Source organism: Arthroderma uncinatum (genome assembly GCF_011692745.1).
Source record: "Arthroderma uncinatum strain CBS 119779 chromosome Unknown scaffold4, whole genome shotgun sequence".
In the NCBI taxonomy this organism is placed as follows: domain Eukaryota; kingdom Fungi; phylum Ascomycota; class Eurotiomycetes; order Onygenales; family Arthrodermataceae; genus Arthroderma; species Arthroderma uncinatum.
In genome coordinates this window covers 546,864-563,352 of record NW_022983866.1, presented here as the reverse complement: position 1 = coordinate 563,352, position 16,489 = coordinate 546,864, and the positions used below count along the sequence as shown (strand labels likewise).

Here is a 16,489-nt window from a genome sequence, read left to right as displayed (position 1 = left end):
ATCCACGATTCACCCCTGGATTTGAACATATATACCCCTCGCCATTCCTCTTCTTCCCCCTCCCTTTTCTCTTTCCTTTCCATTCCTCCAGGCAGTTCCCTCATGCCTCCCGCTATACATAGCATCCCCGTATTCTTATACATACACGTTCCAATATGCTCTAATCACGCCCAAGATGCTAGTTAACGAATCAACCCTGAAGCGGCTTCGCATTCTCATAAATATCTAGACATATGGGTCCATCTACATCGTTCAATATTCTTTGACTTGATCCCACTTCCTAAATACCCAAGCTTGAGCCGTCCATCGTGTCATGTTTAATGAGTCGCGGCGTTATTATATTGCCTGGGTTAGCTCGGCCGATGAGCCTGTGATCACTTTGTAGAATCGCAGCAAGAAGGGGAGAAAGCATTTACACGACCTTACTATATCAACTGCAATATTATATACCGAAAGCCCTTCCCTACCCGAGCAATCGATTGATTTGCCTAACCCAATAACTCTCTATCGTCACTCCGCCCTACCGCTATTATTGCCGAGGAAGCCGCTCAATCCCCGGAGCCTGAGGATCTCAGCTTATCCGCCAATACAGGTGGATTCTTTTCGGACAACGCACCTTGGATCGCTTTGTGGAATAAAACCAGGTACAGAAAATATTGGGCCGGGTCATCATAACGGTCAAACTCGACCGGCAGGCGCCACAAGTAACTAGTTAACGTTATGGCGCTGGGAACACCATTTCCCACCATACCGTCCGGTAACGCGCTACTCCCACCAAACTCGGTCGGTTGTTGGGATCAAGGCAAGAATAAGGACAGGTCTACGGATACATCCTAGTGGATTTATATGCCTCTACTTTCAAAACAACCTTTTATTTAATTCGCCTCGGAAATAGGACAAATATCGAAATATATGTATGAGGGGAAGGTCCGATACGGATTTTTAACAAACTACCAACTAAGACATCAATTTAATAAAGCACCAGAAACGGCAGAGAACATACGTGAGTATGTCAGGCGATATTGGTGGCTAGAAGAGCAACCGCTGTTAGATGACTGAATACGGACGCGGAGAGATATACCCGCTCACGTTTGGGCAGTGTGACGGTCATATCATTTGGAGTCTAAGACCAAACGAGCACCGATGAACTAAAATACAACGCTGAAGAAGAGAAAGAGAAATGGACATGCTGGGTGCTCGTTTGGGGAATATATGTTGATGAGTAGGACTCATCCCTTACATCGGCACATGCCCTGTTCTTTGATGTTCCTGTTTGCTACTAAGTATTGCTGGTGGTGAACATCGCGAGATTCCGATATTACACCCTAGCCCTAATTAACCTGAAAGAAAGGTGCATCCATGACCTCACCGTCATCAGGACGGTGATATATGCTATGTCCATTCCTCGGCTCAATCCATTCTTACCGCCAACATGCAAGCCGTCGACATGCAGCCATAGAAAAACTTTTCGCCCAGCCATGCATATGTCCGATGTCGATAGTAGTGATCGGTCGTTTGTCGATAACGTTGCTCTGGTCCAGCCTTTGGGACGACATATTTGCCGGTGCTAGTATATAAAATCTGGCACCATGGTGAGGGTCCACCAAAAAATGGTCAACCAGTGACGGTTTTATTACACTCTCTCGAAAGCACCAAAGGTCTATGAGAAAAAATGGGATAAAAAAGAAAGACGCACATCTCACACGTCTTTCACAGAGACGGTGCTACCGATATATATCGGCATCCCGTATCTTGCGATGACGTACCTGACAGAATTCAATTGGATACCAACCAAACTGCATCTCAACCAAGTCTCATATTTGGCATTGATGGAGAGCTCAAAAGCGGCTGCTACCACAAATTATTAGCTGCTCTTATCTATTGCGATACTAAATCCCACTTTCCCTCAATGCTCTTTTGCAGTGGAGTTAACATCTCCAGTAATGGATTACTCGTGGCCGACATGGAAAACATCAGTCAAGTCAATCTTTGAACATTGCCTTCCATCGCATAACGACGAATCTGATGTGGGGAAGTTATTAAATGAAGGATTAACGAATGTGAACTTCGAGTTATGAGATAGACATTACAGCAAGCATCTACTCAAATTTTCGGGAAATTACGCTGTGCACAATGGCACATCAGTTGTGCTAAGACGTCTCTGCAATTTGTTTGCCTACCGAGGCTGCCTCCAGGTAGAATACCAGTGACGATAGGCGATCATTATCACGACGTATCCAACTTTGTGCTCGCGACTGAGAGAGCGACGGCTGAAAAGGCAAAAGGGGCCGAAACCACAGATAACGAGGTAATCTGGCAGACGTTGATAGTCGCGCAAAGGATACCCAACATGGCGGTGCAGAACCTGACCTTCCAACTTTTAAAAGCCTTGCTCGATTTCTAGGAATTGACCTGAAGAATGCGTCCTGTTAGACAGCGATTGTGACATCTCGTTGCGTGTGCTTTCACAGCCCTACGTAGCAGATTGCCATATGTCAACTACGAACACTAATCCGATCTCCCCCAGTCAGTTGCGAAGACTCAGGAGCGTCCTTATATGGAGCATCCTTATGGCTGAGAGGGAGATAAGGCGGGGGGACATGTGGCGTATCCAGTCCCTTATCTTTCAAAGAGGAACTGTCTCTGCTAACGCAGGAGGATGAATGATTGACAGTACTATGAGAGAGGCTAAGCCCTTACAAATAACTATCAAAGACCCGGGTCTGCCCTTGATAATTGAATTCGGATTCGAGTAACGATCTAGATTATTTCTTCAACGAAATCATCAAATCCACCACACTCACAAGCAAGCTAAAATAAACGCAACACGAAGCTGGATCATTGGCATCGGTATCCTTAGGTTTCACTGGCGATGCAATTGGCTAATATGGGAGCTCTGTTGAATACCACTTCTAACATCCAGTTGCCTTCGGTTCCTCCTACACCCGGCCGACTCCAACGTTACGACGGGTATGAATTCACAAACACATGGAAACGAGCCTGGCTTGTTCCTTTGCGTTGAACAACTAGCAACCAATGATAATCATCCGATGGTTTTCTACTTGGGTTATACCCAGTACTACCTACAGTAGGAAACTGGTAATCGCGGTCAAGAGACCAGGCAATAGCACTAAAGCACCCCGGAGTTTTACATGATGTTATCAAAAACATAAAAGAGCAATGGGACTCTGCCTCTTGTAGGGAGGATATCCTACAATGGATATCCTCCCGGATACTTAGACTACCTCAAAGGAACTAGGGCTGGTGACGTATGGCTTATTACGTGCTTTATATCTCCTTTTAATGATTCGGCCCCCCCTCAGACTACCCTAGTCCTTACCGAACTCCTTACATCACGTTAGGGGTAGGAAGATACTGTCTAAACTCAAAAGCATTAGACCAAACGCAATATTAAACAGTGCATGGAGGATCATTCATAATGTGGCCACGTTCACTTGACAATACGGCCGCAAAGCACACGGAAGCAGGGACTTTAGGCGGATGGCTAATACTTAACCACCATCGTTATTGACCACTCAGGGGCTACTACAGTCACCAGTCCTGCCACCAGGCCTAAACGGTCAAATATTCTCTAAGGCTGGCAAACTCGTTTCTCAAAGTGTGAAGCTCATTACCGAGGTTTATGTCACCTAGAAATGGTGTGGCATTGCCGTCATGCCCTTTCTGAACGAAGCAGCAGACCCGCATGTATAGTTCAGCAGCTTCCGATGCAGGACTCTTACACGATATATTCAAGGGCTTCTCGTGAATTGAAAGGTCACCCACCCAGCATGTACAGTTCCATGTACCCTATCCATGGCTAAGCCCAAGGCTTTACATTCCTTCGGTGTGGACTGCCTACAAGGCACTACGCGACCATGAGGTCCAGGAGGCGGGAGCTACGAACCACCAAGATTATAGCACCATCCTCCTTGGTGCCCTAAGGGTGCGGTTGGTAGAAGATATGAGGAGCCATCCTGCATTCCTTGGTCGCAGCTTTGTGCAGCCACTGAGTTGAACTAGAAAGTAAGCGTCGTTCGCGGGCCTCTGGTCAAAAACATACGTCTATACCGTTCATACGGCTGTTCCATAACCCTAGCAGGCATGTTATAACAAACTCTTTCCCATATATGCATACCTATGAAGGCCCTGAAAGGTTGACAGGCCATTTTTAACAAAACGGATAGAAAGACGAAACATAGTAAACCTCAGGTTTAGTCTACGAAAAGTGCAGGAAAGACTGGTTAACTAGGTGAAATATTCAATGTGCTACTAGGGTTCCGTGCTGCCACTCAAGAATAGGGGGTTTGCAAATATACTGAGCCTCAGGAATCATCCTCGTCACCTTCGTTGTCACCTTCATCATTAACTATCATTGTCTTCACTGTCCTCCTTGTCAACATCCCGACCCTCGTCCTCGTGGTGCTCCCCTCTCGCCGCAAGTGAGCGAGATATCGCTTCACAGATCGTGACCATATTTTCATCTTCCTCTCTATGGAGAATCCTAGTAGCTTCTCCCAGCGCATCGTGATCGGCTGGATCATCGTCGGTGGGATGCTCAACATTATAGCTAGCTTCGTCCCTCGCCTCCAGTGCTGCCTGCGCTGCCTCTTCCGCCTCCTTAACCCTGCGCACCAGTTCCTCGTCTTGACAGAGGTAATCCGCTCTAGCGATTACACTCCCTCCCGCACGCTGGTTGGGCACAAATATCTCTGTATCAACATGGCGGCGACCTCCGACATGCCATTGCATGATCTCTACATCTTCACGCATGGTATAGGCTGGCTCATCTTCCCAGGTCTTGTTACGCCATTTGCGCGACAAGTGGCTGCGTAGGCGCATGTCGTTCAGATGGCCAGAAATGCCATTTTTACCCCTAGTTCGGCCTGGGAAGTTCTCAGTGAGCCAGGCAATAGTCACATCTCTCATGCTATTTATGACAAGCCATGTTTCTTCTTCGTCGCTCCATTTTGCTCCGGCTAATTTTTTGGGTCTTAGCAATTTGGAATTTTCAGGTCGATATATAAGGTACTCAGGGACTACATACCTCGACCTCCCTGGGATTGTGAATTGGAGGACGGTGTCTTCTCGTTGTTAGTCTCAATTCAAAGGGGGGAGATTTTAGATGAGTTGATCATCCCAGAGCTGGCCCCTTACCTGGTTTGAATTGCTTTCAGATGAAGCCATCTGGAGGCACAATGATATAGCTAGTGTCTCTATAACTGATTAGGGAGAAGCAACTTGAGCTAGAAGAAGCAAGAACTAGGAGCAGAATGACTGAACGCTGTTGTTGCAATAGAAATCGTCAGAATGCAGTGGTAGATAATAGGCAAATATTGGTGTATGCTATCTTTCCTAGAGGTCGGCCCCCTTGATTTCTTATATACCTATTACTGTTGAAAGGACATCTACTCACCGGGATATACCTTCAAATCAACGCACGGTAGTTCCATAGATAGGACAGAAGGCTCAAGGCGGACACCATTAAGCTGGCCATTGCCACATCAGGCATTGGTACCGGTATAGACATTGAGTCCGTCGATAATATAATCCGTCTGGACGGGCCATGCTCCATGATTGACCTAGTACAGGCACACATTAGGCAAGTTCAGCCACCAAGAAAACTGGGAGAATCAGACGTACTCAATTGCTGGCTATGGCCTCTCCTCATTTCCGATACCATCTGCGGGGTTGCAGGCGCGATTCGACACCGCGTTAGACGAGCTTGACAAGATAGACATAGGGGCGAGTGGGTGGAACGGCAAAAAGATAAATCATTTTATGTATTGTCTCCGCTAAATGCTAGCACATGTACGTCTAGGGTGGAGTTTCACCTCTAGCACGGTATATAGCCGAAAAATCACAAATATCTAAAAAGAAGACCACTCCAAATCCAAAAATAGGGGGTTCAAAGAGTAAAAAGGGGTATAGTACCACCGCACAGGTAGCGTGAAGGGATAAACCAACAATCTCAGAGTACAAAAGAAATCAAAAAGGCGGAATATTCCCAAGAACAAAGGCGTCGCGCATGGAACAATAAAGTAGGTGTATCCAAGAAAAGTAGGTTATCTATAAATTCCGAGTCTAAAAAATGTTTCTTTGAGCCTTTTACTCAAAGCTCTTCGTCACTGTAGTATCCCACGAACGCTCTTCGAAGGAAAAGGGTCCAGAGGGATATCTTCCGCCCGAGAGTTGATGGGTCTTCATCAACGGAAAGCTGATCATCGTGGACTGGGACTTCCTCTTCGCTAGCTATTCGTCTAGCAAGCTCAAGGTAGCTGTGTACAGTCAGATCAGGTAACTGGTAATACGGATCTGTTCGCGTATCGTACTCTACTTCATAGAAGTTCTTCGGTGTCTTGATTTTGCCGGCATTGACGTCCGTACGGCCCGAGACCTCGTCGTCATAGGGTTGGTTAAGTTCGGTTAAGTTTGCAAAGTATTGTTGGTATGCGAGGAGGGTGAATGGTTGATTGGAATATGCCGGTCCCGGCGGCGCTGTTCGGGATGGAGGCTTGGGGACAGTAAATTTAGGGTATTTCTTCTTTTGTTTTCTATGTTTGCGTTTTCGGAATATATCGAACGGCGACGTGCTGGCGTCGTCGTATGGAATTTCCTCTTCATCGTCATCTTCATCTTCATGTTCATCGAGTGTGGTGTCTTGGGCGGGATATAAGGTGACTTGCTCTGGCCATCTCTTTACATCTCCTAGGCCAGAGACGTTGTACTCCACCAGTCGTAGAGTTGGGAAGTAATTCGGTACCACGCTCGGGGATACCATCGACACAGCATATCGCTCAGCCCATGGACCGCCTACTTCGGCGTAATACTTCCTCAAGTCCTTTTTGTACCCAGCGGTGTGCTCCAGCTTGTCGATGGCGTCCTCGTCCGCCCACGGCGGCATCGGGAGCTTCGACCATTGCTTCTTCAACTTTCGCAGATAGCCACTCGCCGACGTCGATGAGATATCCCTAGGCGCCTCCACCTCCCCTGACTTCCATGCCGGTAGATCCTTCGTTATATATCTGATATCGTCGAAATCCTGAATCATGAAATGGTCGATATTCATGTGTCCGTAGAAACTCCCCACCACCACGTCCCGGTACTGTCTCATCCACAGGGCATATTTCTGCCAACACGAGCCGGACCAGTTCTTCTTTTTCTTGTTCTTGGCGGGTGGAACGTGTCCGATGAGAATTGCCTTCATGCCTCTGCTGCGAAGTAGCTGCAGATGCGTCCTGAGCCATTCCATATGTTCGTACCCGGGTTCATACTTTGAATTGCATCCGTCCACCGCACTGTTGGCTCTGTAGAAGTACATCGTATTCAAGCTGACGACCGCCAGCTTTCCGGGGACGACCTCGACGTAGAACCAACCTCCTTCTGCGAACGAATGTCTCTGTTCCTCTGGAATGACGGCATCCCACATCTCCCCGAAGATTCTCGTCCACCTGTTTGGTCCCTTTTCCATGATGTTGTGAGGCATAATATCGTTATTTCCAAAGGTCGGTATAATGGGGACCTTGAGACGGTTGCCAAGCTTATCCTTTGGTTTTCGGAAAGCGTCCACAAATTTGTCGAAGCAGATCTGATTCGTGTCAACGATCTCCTTCTCAGAGCGTGGCCGGCGTCGGTCTTTATCGTGACGAGCTGCGTCGCCGGTCCAGACGACGAAGTCGACCTTGTCTCGTAGGTTTTCGCGAATCCAGTCGAAGGTGGTGTCGAGGAGGCTTCGCGGGGTGTCGCACGAGGTTCCAGGGGCTCCGTAGAAGCCTGCTTTGCCATGGCCACGGTGACAGTCGCTGTCTATCTTCGCGTGGGCTTTGTAGAGTAGATCCGCATGGATATCTGTATCTATATCAGCACCGAGCTCATCATGACGAAGAACAAAACAAAAGAAAGGTTACCTGTTATATGTAAGAAGCGGCCATGCAGACCAGTATGTCCTTCTCCACTGACATCATCTGTATCATCGACAGGCACACCGAGGGGAACTTGTGCTTGATCCTGGCCCAAGGCCCCAGCGTACGCGCCAGCGGCGGCCAGGAGAAGCAAGGAGCGCAGCATATACGACGCCATGGTGCCGATTGATCAGACAGAGTCGAGGCAGCGTATCTCTCTAGCCATCAGCGCCGTCCCGACATCCCACCACGGGCCAATATATATATCTGCGTATCGGAGAAATGTGTCTGGGGGATGTGATACAGCTTGTTCAGTCAAAAAAGTCATGCAAGGATGTTCCGCAGGTGACGTACGGCTTAGCTAAGCAACGGCCTGGCTCCCGTTTGGCCAAAGAAGAAGAAGAAGAATAAGAAGAATAAGCAAAGAGAGCGAAGAAAGCAAAAGATAGGACAAGGCTTTCTTGCTAGCTCAGGCTGAGTGACAGATGACTGATCGCACCGGGAGCGAACAAATAGCAGCCTCAGAACCGCCGTGGGCTGGCAGATCCGGTGGACACGCTCAGCTGTATAACATCGAGATATAGCATCCGTCATCCATGTCAGCCATACAGGATGATGCGTTTATGCAGAGTAACTTAGCAACATTAGCAACATAGAGACATGGCGGGGTTGATCTCTATCACATCTCAATTTTGGTACTAACAACTCCTCATCGACCGTCTCGCAGTATGGCGGACTTCCCTACGCTGAAGCCGGCATTCACCATGCAGGTATTTTCCCAAGATATCAATGTCCCGTAGCCAGATCTGACCTATGTCTGCCTCTTCCTCGCGCAGGTCAGTATTGACCCAGGTGTGAACGTTGGTATGCATTAGCTTCAAGTCTATTCATCAAAGGTGGTGTAGGATACTAATGAACCCCCGGCTAATAGGAAGCACTGCGAAGAACTGCAGCTTCGTCGTCGTGGTGCGTCTTATGCCTCTACGCTGAATGACACGATGCTGAAGCGAGTAGCCCATGACCAGCGGCACCGTCAAGAGCGAGCCTGGCTTCTCACCAGCCTTCAACGGCGAGTTCACCGGCACTGGCAATGATTATATCCGCACCGATCCGGATGGCAAGCGTCTGAGACTCGACGCGCATGCGGTAGTGAAGTATGTCTACTCGCGATATTAGTGGAAGAGCTTGCTGACAAGGCGTTCAAGGACCGAGACAGGAGCCGTGAGCATCCCTAAACTGTCTATACGATGCATACTCTAAACTCATGGCATAGCATGTGTACATTCACTACACTGGGGTCGTCGACCTGACTCCTGATATCAGCGCCATCTTGTCGGGCCAGTCGGAGTCAAAAACGATACCGTTCGGAGATATATGTATGACTGCTCCTTCGATCCTTTGGGGCACACCTCGCTAACTCCCTCCTTCAAGTCATCACTGTCAAGCTCGAGGTTCGTTTACTCTTCCATGGTCTCTTCCATCATGCATGTCACACGCACTTACATGTTTCAGAGCGGAGACTCCGATCATGCGGCTCTAGAGAACGGCATCTTTGTGGCTGCTGGCCGCTTCATCTATGAGAAGGGCAAGCAGCCTACAGTTGACTACAAGGTCAGCCAGGTCTGCAAGGCGTAGATAGCTAGCTGACTCAAAGACCTTACAAGTCATCGACATAATAACATTCAGTTACTGCATCCGACTTAATCTTCGAGATATAAAACCAACATTTATATACCAGACCGAAATCATCGTACAACTGACAAGGTAGAGTGACGCGTCATAGCAAGGGCGAGTTCTCGTCTGCTTCGTCCTCCTCATAGATCGTCTCTGGACCTGTTTGCCCCTGCCCTTGGCCCATCCAGTTCGAAATACCACCACCAACAGCCCCCATAACCCCAGGCACCACCATTCCGCCTATTCCTTCGCCAAATCCTCCTCCTTCCCCGTACTGTGCACCACCATACCCTCCTACGCTCCCGTATGGGCCATTCCCATACTGATGACCATTCTGCTCCTCTCTCTCTTGTTCCTGCCGCTCCTCCTCAGCCCTCTTCTTCGCAACCCACATTTGATAAGCTGCGTATCCGATCAAAACTAGCGCGATGGTACTCATCACCGAGACAAGGCTGGTCAAGAACGAAGCAGTGCTCACCCTGCATCCGAAAGGGCGGGTGCGTATCTCCCACCTCTCCTTGGGGCCGAGAGGGCAGATCTTTTCGCTCGTCAAGGGCGCTAGGAGAGGGAAAGGTGATGCATTGGCGACGCAGGTTGATGACTATGTCAAGGGACTGGGTCAGTCGGGCATGTAGTAAGGTATATATATACCCTTGTAGACACACCCTATCTAGTCGAATGCGGGGTATATGTGTATCTTCATATAGTTCGCAAGGGGAAATAATGCTAGAACTGGATGGTAGGAAACCCCAGATACATACGAACGGGCACCAGCTGCAAAAATTAGCCGCACCAAGACATCGGTCACAATCCTGGTTCCGCCAGCAAAACTGTAGGAGATCATCTGCATTGCGCTCTTCGTAGAATCGCTGGATGGCTGCTGCTGTTCTAGCGGCGGGCGCGCTGTCGTTTTCCATGGTGATGAACCACACGCTCACTTTCGGCAGCGATCAAATGGAAGTCATAGAATCATCAGGACGACGAAGAAAAAAAGACCTGTACCCCGTACAACTCCATGCTTTCTAGGAAGGACGTCTGATATTTGCCTTGATACGTACTCTCAACTGGGCTAATATGCATGCCAAGTCCTCATTTTTAGGCTGAAGAATTCATGCAGTACGACGATCTCGTTGCATCCAATCAAAAACATTCAGACACACCAATTACCAGATACGTTAGTATGAATTGACAAATCCAATCAAGATGAATTCTCCCATTTCGATCGTCCCTTACGACATGCGATGCGGGAGTATACTTTCGTATCACCATCGCTATCAAAAGGGCCGTCCGTATTCAAACACTCAACATCCTTTCAAAGGCCGCAAAGCGAAAGGGAAATTGAGAGGAAGGCATGTCAAGCCAGCAGGCGTGGAAACTTTGATCACCGTAGATAGTTATAAATCGATAGGCTGTGTTTGGAGGAGCTGATGTGATAGAGTCAGCCGTCAAGCCTCATTCCTAGCATTAAGCAAGAAGTTGAGACATTTATGGCTCCGCAATACCTTATTTTCAGCTTTCGTTCAATCAGGGAAACCTTCTAGAGAAAAGGTTGTGAGTAGCACATTCAGAATGCCTTTCATTTAAAGCTTCATCCAGCCCCCGAGAAGTGGAGGCGTTCGTCCCGAATGCTAAACAAGTCTCGCCGCACAAGCTGAAACCTTGTACTGTGATGGAGTAAGGTCGGGTATGCACCCCTTGGTGGTATGCCACCGCGTTATGAAATACCATAATCAAGCGAGGCTGCTTTCCACCACCCGCCAGGCCCAGTGGTTATAAACTCCTGTTATAGTCGAAGCAGCGGCAAATGCAGGAGCTAGGTGGTTCAATGAATCACACAGTGCAGCAAGCTTAAGTAGATAGCTTTCGGCTTGCACAGTACCTGAGAGCTATGATGCGAGCTCTGCATTGCACAATAAAGATTGAAGGTCTGGATGATGTAGAATTCGTGCAGATTCTCTGGCAACTAAACAAAGGCGATTGACATCACTCCAACTACTTCTTCAGATGTTCATTTCAGCCAGGACTCACCACGGCCATAGAGCCTGAAGGAGAGAAGCAAGCAGAGCGAGAGGTGATAGGCTTTCCTCTTTCGGAGTTTTATATACACGTGACTCCCACCGGAATATCATAAAGCCGTTTCCGATCTTAGTCATCACAAGCTGGGTACGTAAATAATGTTTAAGCATGGAGCTGCGGACTGCGATAGTAACTAAACAGCGAAGATACGTAGACACATAGACAGAAGAAAGTCCATCACTGTATATTAATTGGCCGTTATATGCGGAGGAAACACAGTTCAAAAAAAGCGTAGATATCATCACGTAATGAAAGATGATGCCATGGATCGAATAGAGTGATATACGGAATGCCCCGAGCGACAAGGCAACCCCATATACCATATCATCAAGCAAGACATTTAAGCTAAAAGAAAGCCATCAAAATTTTAGCGGACATATCTCACAGAAGGCGAGAGAACAGCCCTTGGAAGAGGAAAATATTAAAATATGTCGAATGGTTTGATAACTGTCCAATCGGCCGGCCGATGGGGCCCAATGGCTATCCTCATCTCTCTTCATATGCTCCCGTTGCTCATATCATAATACAGTGATAAAGGCCAAGTATATCTGCAAGCGAAGAAGGAATTTAAACGACTCTCTTAACCTGTAATTTCAGACAAACATCAGTATTCTGTAGCAATGACGGTATAAAAGAGATGTAGCTTACCTCGAAGAACCGCTTCAGCCACCAAACCTGGAAGATACCGTTCGCGATGAGCACGAACAGCTGGAAGAGACTCCACCACTTTACTCTCGCGTTGGTGCTCTCTGCGGTATTTCGGTGGGTACGTTCACGGATGATAATGTACGACTGCTCGTCTTTGACCTGGCTGAGTTCCTCGGAGAGCTTTCGTACTATAGACAGGTAAGTCAGATATACCGTCTGTCTACCCAGGACATTGCAATATGGGGATGCTAACCTTCAGCCTCTAGCGGGTCAGCGGGCTGTCCGTCTGCAGGTACGTATACGGTTCCGTGGATGTTGAAGGAAACCTCCTTGCTGTTCGATGACCAGGCCTCGTTTCCAAAGCAGTAGATGTGCTTTCCATCTCGGTTGGCAGTGAAACTGAAGTCGTCGGCGGATACTGAGCTCTTGCTATAAAGTCTATGGCCAGTTGGGTCATCGACCTATATTTCGCGAAATAGTTAGCAAATTAATCATAGCCCGTTCGCCTTGTTATCTTCATCTCAAGTTTCTGTGAAGATAACCGGGGTTCATGCGAATGGTCAAAAGGCATACCCAGAAATTAATGTCGAGGTTCCCGCTTCCACCAAACTCGGTATCACCAGTTTGGAAGCCAATAATCATAGTATCGCCGCTGTGTAGGGTTTCAAAGAAACATTCCCTCGAGTGCGCTTTCAGCGGAATGTTGTGTGCTGTTGCTGCCCCTATACAGAGCAGGGCAGACACTGCCAGGGAGGAAAAGCTGAACCTCATGGCGCCGTGCAGGGAGTAAAGGAAGGACTGAGAAGAGAACAGGGAGGAACGAGATATAATCCGCCTGTGAAGGATGGCAGAGAGGTTGTTTTCAAAGGAGATTCGTCGCAATTGTTCTTGTCTGTCTGGATGTATGCAACTTGGCCTTGAGAAAGCGGTTTCTCTTTTTAGCGTGTTAAGGCGCACGGACCACCCATCACATACATTTACATTTCTTCAGTACGAGCTGCAGACGACGAAGATACAAGCTCGAGAACTACGCCGATGATATGTGTTCTACAGTACGGAGTATATATCAAGCTCTTTACCATGGTTATTTGTCTAGTTCTTTGATCAGGCTGTCTTCCTCTGGGCAGAGTGACTGTCGCGGAGGTCACCTCTATCCAAGGGACTTTCCTTCTATAAAACAACCAAGCTGCTCGCCATCTCTACCTCGTTTTCTCTACTCAGCATAGCATCAATCTACTAACATCAGCAGGCCCAGTAGAGGAAGAAATGCCGCGTCCAGACTTCCGCAACGTCCCAGGACAGGATATCAAGGTGTCGTTCGCAGATGTCTTCAAAAGCAGCAAGATGCTCAAGGCGGAGAGGGCTATAGTGGCCAGGAAGGTGAATCACATAGCTCGAGCCAAGTAGTAGCTATTGCTAACATGCAAGACACAGCGGGAACAGTTGAAAGCCGAGAATAAGAGACTGGCTGAACTGCAGGCGGCGATGGCACAGGTCACCAAGGGGCCGCCAAAAGCGAACAGCACACCGGCTCCTCCACCCCCTATCCGGCCACCAGAGGCGAGCCAGCAGAAGAACGAACCCGGTGCCTCTAGCGAGATTAAGAACTGGACTGATAAGGAGGACGAACAGCTATCGAAGCTGAAACAGGACAACGTGAGCTGGAAGACGATAGCTGAGACTATGAAGTGGCCTGTCAGTGACCTAAAGGAGCGCTGGCGTATCATTAAGCCGCCGGAGCCACCTAAGGAAGCAAAGCCAGATAAGGAAGAAAGTAAAGCAGACAACAAGAAGGAGAAGAACAAGCAGAAGGTTGCGTTCACAGAGCCTTCGAAGGATAAGGTACGATCCCTATACTTTCAGTACTCATAGAGTAGGCCCTGTCTAACATCTCGACATCGACAGCCGAGTAAAGAAGGCTCTAAGAAAGTAATATATTATACGGACGAGTCGCTGAGCCTGGAGGAGGTCATCCTGCTCAACAAGCTGGCGGAGAAGTACGACAAGGAGATGTGGCTGCGCATCAGCTCCAAGTTTTTCGACAAGACCGGCAAGCGGCTAGATCCAGAGGAAGCAAAACGGCACGTCCGCCCGTCATAGCCTGGAACCGTCCATCGTCCATAGCACAGCGTACGTGGAGACGGCGGCCTGCAGGTTTTCCCAGGCCATCTACCCGATGGGCATCCCTTCAACGTCATTTGATTCAGATGCACACGTACGACAGTGCGGATCAGGCTACCTGCCAGTGACCGACGCGCACCCCTATCCAGACCAGCGTCTCCATTCTCCTATTCAGCATGAATATCAATAAAATGGCTATAGATATAAATAAACGATGGACAAAACTCCGGGTGGCTCAGGGGCAAAGGGAGCGCTAACAGGCTTCCTGGGCCGGCGTGTTTCATGACTAAGCCGACATCTTCTCCTTCTTCTGGGTCGAGCCTGTCGAACTTCTCGCCGTTAACCAAAGAACTCGCTCTCCTTCTCTCCATCAGATCCAGGTTCCACGCCATCCGGTCGTTTAAAAGTCTCTCCTTCGGCTTTCCTTCACCCTCTTTTTCTCTTTCTCTCCTCTCACCTCCAACTTCCGTCGAAACAGTCTCTACCCAGTTATCTCCTTCATACACCATCAACTTCGCCGTATACAACCATGCGTTTCTCGGTTCTTACCCTCGCTCTGGCGGCTGGGCCCATTGCGGTCTCTGCTGCTGCCGGAAAGCTCGGATTCGCCCTGGGCGTCAAGAACGCTGACGGAACCTGCAAGAAGCAGGCCGACTTCGAGAAGGATTTCGACGTCCTCTCCGCCCACACCAACATTGTTCGAACATACGCTGCTGCCGACTGTGATAACACCCTCTACATCGTCCCAGCCGCCAAGAAGAAGAGCTTCAAGCTCGTTCTCGGAATCTGGTATGCCCACTCTCACTGCTGGACGTTTCTAATTCAGTGCTAACTATCTTTCTGCAGGCCCGATGTCCCAGAGTCCTTCGAGGCAGACAAGAAGGCCCTCTTGAAGGCCGTCCCCGGCAACGAGGATGTCATCACTGCCATCACCGTCGGCTCCGAGTCCCTCTACCGTGGCAACTTCACCGGCCCAGAGCTCCTGACCAAGATCCAGGAGGTCCAGAAACTTTTCCCCAAGGTCAAGGTCGGAACTGCTGACAGCTGGAACAAATACGCCGATGGCACCGCTGATGCCCTCATCACCGGTGGCGTCAAATACTTGTACGTTGGAGCTCTTTTCTTCTTACGCTGGAAATGGACATGCTAACACCTCCTAGCTTGATCAACGCCTTTGCTTTCTGGCAGGGCAAGTCTATCGATGAGGCCCCCAAGACCTTCCTCGATGATATGTACCAAGCCTCCAAGCACATCCAGAAACTCGCTGGCCCCAACGCCAAGGACATCCAGATTGCCACTGGCGAGACTGGCTGGCCCACCGGTACGTCCACTCCTGGATCTTTATATTATAACTACTAATGCTCTGTACAGACAAGGGAACCGACTACGGAGTTGCCAAAGCCGGAACCAAGAACGCCCAAGCATTCCACGACAACGCCATCTGTGCCATGCTCGGCCTTGGAGGTGATGTCTTCTACTTCGAGGCCTTTGACGAGCCATGGAAGCCCAAGAGCATCGGTGATAACGGCAAGGCCGCCGATGAGACTCACTGGGGCATGTACAACGCCGACCGCACCCCCAAGTTTGAAGTTTCCTGCAAGCAGAAGAAGTAGATGTGGTAGATTTTGAGCATTGAGGTAGCGGGCATAGTAATTGATTTTGTACCGTCGTGAATTCTTGTATCTTTGGGTTTTAAACGTATAGACTTGTTTATTGCTGTCAGTCTTGTCACACTGTCACAAGTGCGTAGATCCAAGTTCTGTGGCTGGTGAAGAGAACGCGGCTTCGACGCGATAGTTCCCCCTTTTTTTCTTCTTTGGCGTCTTACCTAAGGTGACGTTCCTCCTAGCGTCGCTTTTGCTCTCCACGACCACGGGTAAAAATAATTTTTGGCCTTTTTCCCCCTGGTCGCCCGATATCAACTCCACGACACGCCATCCATCTCCCATCCGCTCGCTCGACATCGCCCGATCTCCCCCAGGACCGCCCTCACCGTCCTCTCCCTCCGTCGTTCGCCGCTGAAACCGAGACTCCCGAGGGGAAAAGGCTATCCGAAACTCTTCCAGCGG

The 16,489-nt window shown here is 49.0% G+C and overlaps 7 protein-coding genes across 7 annotated transcripts; 3 read left to right on the top strand and 4 right to left on the bottom strand.

Moving 5' to 3' along the window:
• Positions 1 to 4,365: 4,365 nt before the first annotated feature.
• On the bottom strand, positions 4,366 to 5,187 carry GIQ15_05535 (uncharacterized protein; the record flags this gene model as incomplete). Its single annotated transcript, XM_033552952.1, has 3 exons — positions 4,366 to 4,979; positions 5,048 to 5,084; positions 5,158 to 5,187. The coding sequence occupies 3 exons, from the start codon at positions 5,185 to 5,187 to the stop codon at positions 4,366 to 4,368; spliced, it is 681 nt and encodes a 226-aa protein (XP_033404096.1).
• A 925-nt stretch (positions 5,188 to 6,112) lies between these two features.
• Positions 6,113 to 8,079, bottom strand: GIQ15_05534 (endopolyphosphatase; the record flags this gene model as incomplete). The annotated part of the gene is made up of 2 exons (XM_033552951.1): positions 6,113 to 7,848; positions 7,908 to 8,079. 2 exons carry the CDS (start codon positions 8,077 to 8,079, stop codon positions 6,113 to 6,115), a joined length of 1,908 nt encoding a protein of 635 aa, XP_033404095.1.
• A 550-nt stretch (positions 8,080 to 8,629) lies between these two features.
• On the top strand, positions 8,630 to 9,536 carry GIQ15_05533 (uncharacterized protein; the record flags this gene model as incomplete). The annotated part of the gene is made up of 8 exons (XM_033552950.1): positions 8,630 to 8,671; positions 8,738 to 8,765; positions 8,833 to 8,867; positions 8,916 to 9,055; positions 9,107 to 9,122; positions 9,175 to 9,277; positions 9,333 to 9,352; positions 9,414 to 9,536. The coding sequence occupies 8 exons, from the start codon at positions 8,630 to 8,632 to the stop codon at positions 9,534 to 9,536; spliced, it is 507 nt and encodes a 168-aa protein (XP_033404094.1).
• A 142-nt stretch (positions 9,537 to 9,678) lies between these two features.
• Positions 9,679 to 10,492, bottom strand: GIQ15_05532 (uncharacterized protein; the record flags this gene model as incomplete). The annotated part of the gene is made up of 2 exons (XM_033552949.1): positions 9,679 to 10,176; positions 10,337 to 10,492. The coding sequence occupies 2 exons, from the start codon at positions 10,490 to 10,492 to the stop codon at positions 9,679 to 9,681; spliced, it is 654 nt and encodes a 217-aa protein (XP_033404093.1).
• Positions 10,493 to 12,218: 1,726 nt separating this feature from the next.
• GIQ15_05531 (suppressor/enhancer of lin-12 protein 9) lies at positions 12,219 to 13,070 on the bottom strand (the record flags this gene model as incomplete). The annotated part of the gene is made up of 4 exons (XM_033552948.1): positions 12,219 to 12,236; positions 12,300 to 12,487; positions 12,553 to 12,760; positions 12,873 to 13,070. 4 exons carry the CDS (start codon positions 13,068 to 13,070, stop codon positions 12,219 to 12,221), a joined length of 612 nt encoding a protein of 203 aa, XP_033404092.1.
• Positions 13,071 to 13,565: 495 nt separating this feature from the next.
• Positions 13,566 to 14,399, top strand: GIQ15_05530 (uncharacterized protein; the record flags this gene model as incomplete). Its single annotated transcript, XM_033552947.1, has 3 exons — positions 13,566 to 13,679; positions 13,734 to 14,141; positions 14,205 to 14,399. The coding sequence occupies 3 exons, from the start codon at positions 13,566 to 13,568 to the stop codon at positions 14,397 to 14,399; spliced, it is 717 nt and encodes a 238-aa protein (XP_033404091.1).
• A 550-nt stretch (positions 14,400 to 14,949) lies between these two features.
• GIQ15_05529 (beta-glucosidase 4) lies at positions 14,950 to 16,033 on the top strand (the record flags this gene model as incomplete). Its single annotated transcript, XM_033552946.1, has 4 exons — positions 14,950 to 15,209; positions 15,267 to 15,524; positions 15,581 to 15,741; positions 15,792 to 16,033. The coding sequence occupies 4 exons, from the start codon at positions 14,950 to 14,952 to the stop codon at positions 16,031 to 16,033; spliced, it is 921 nt and encodes a 306-aa protein (XP_033404090.1).
• Positions 16,034 to 16,489: the final 456 nt, after the last annotated feature.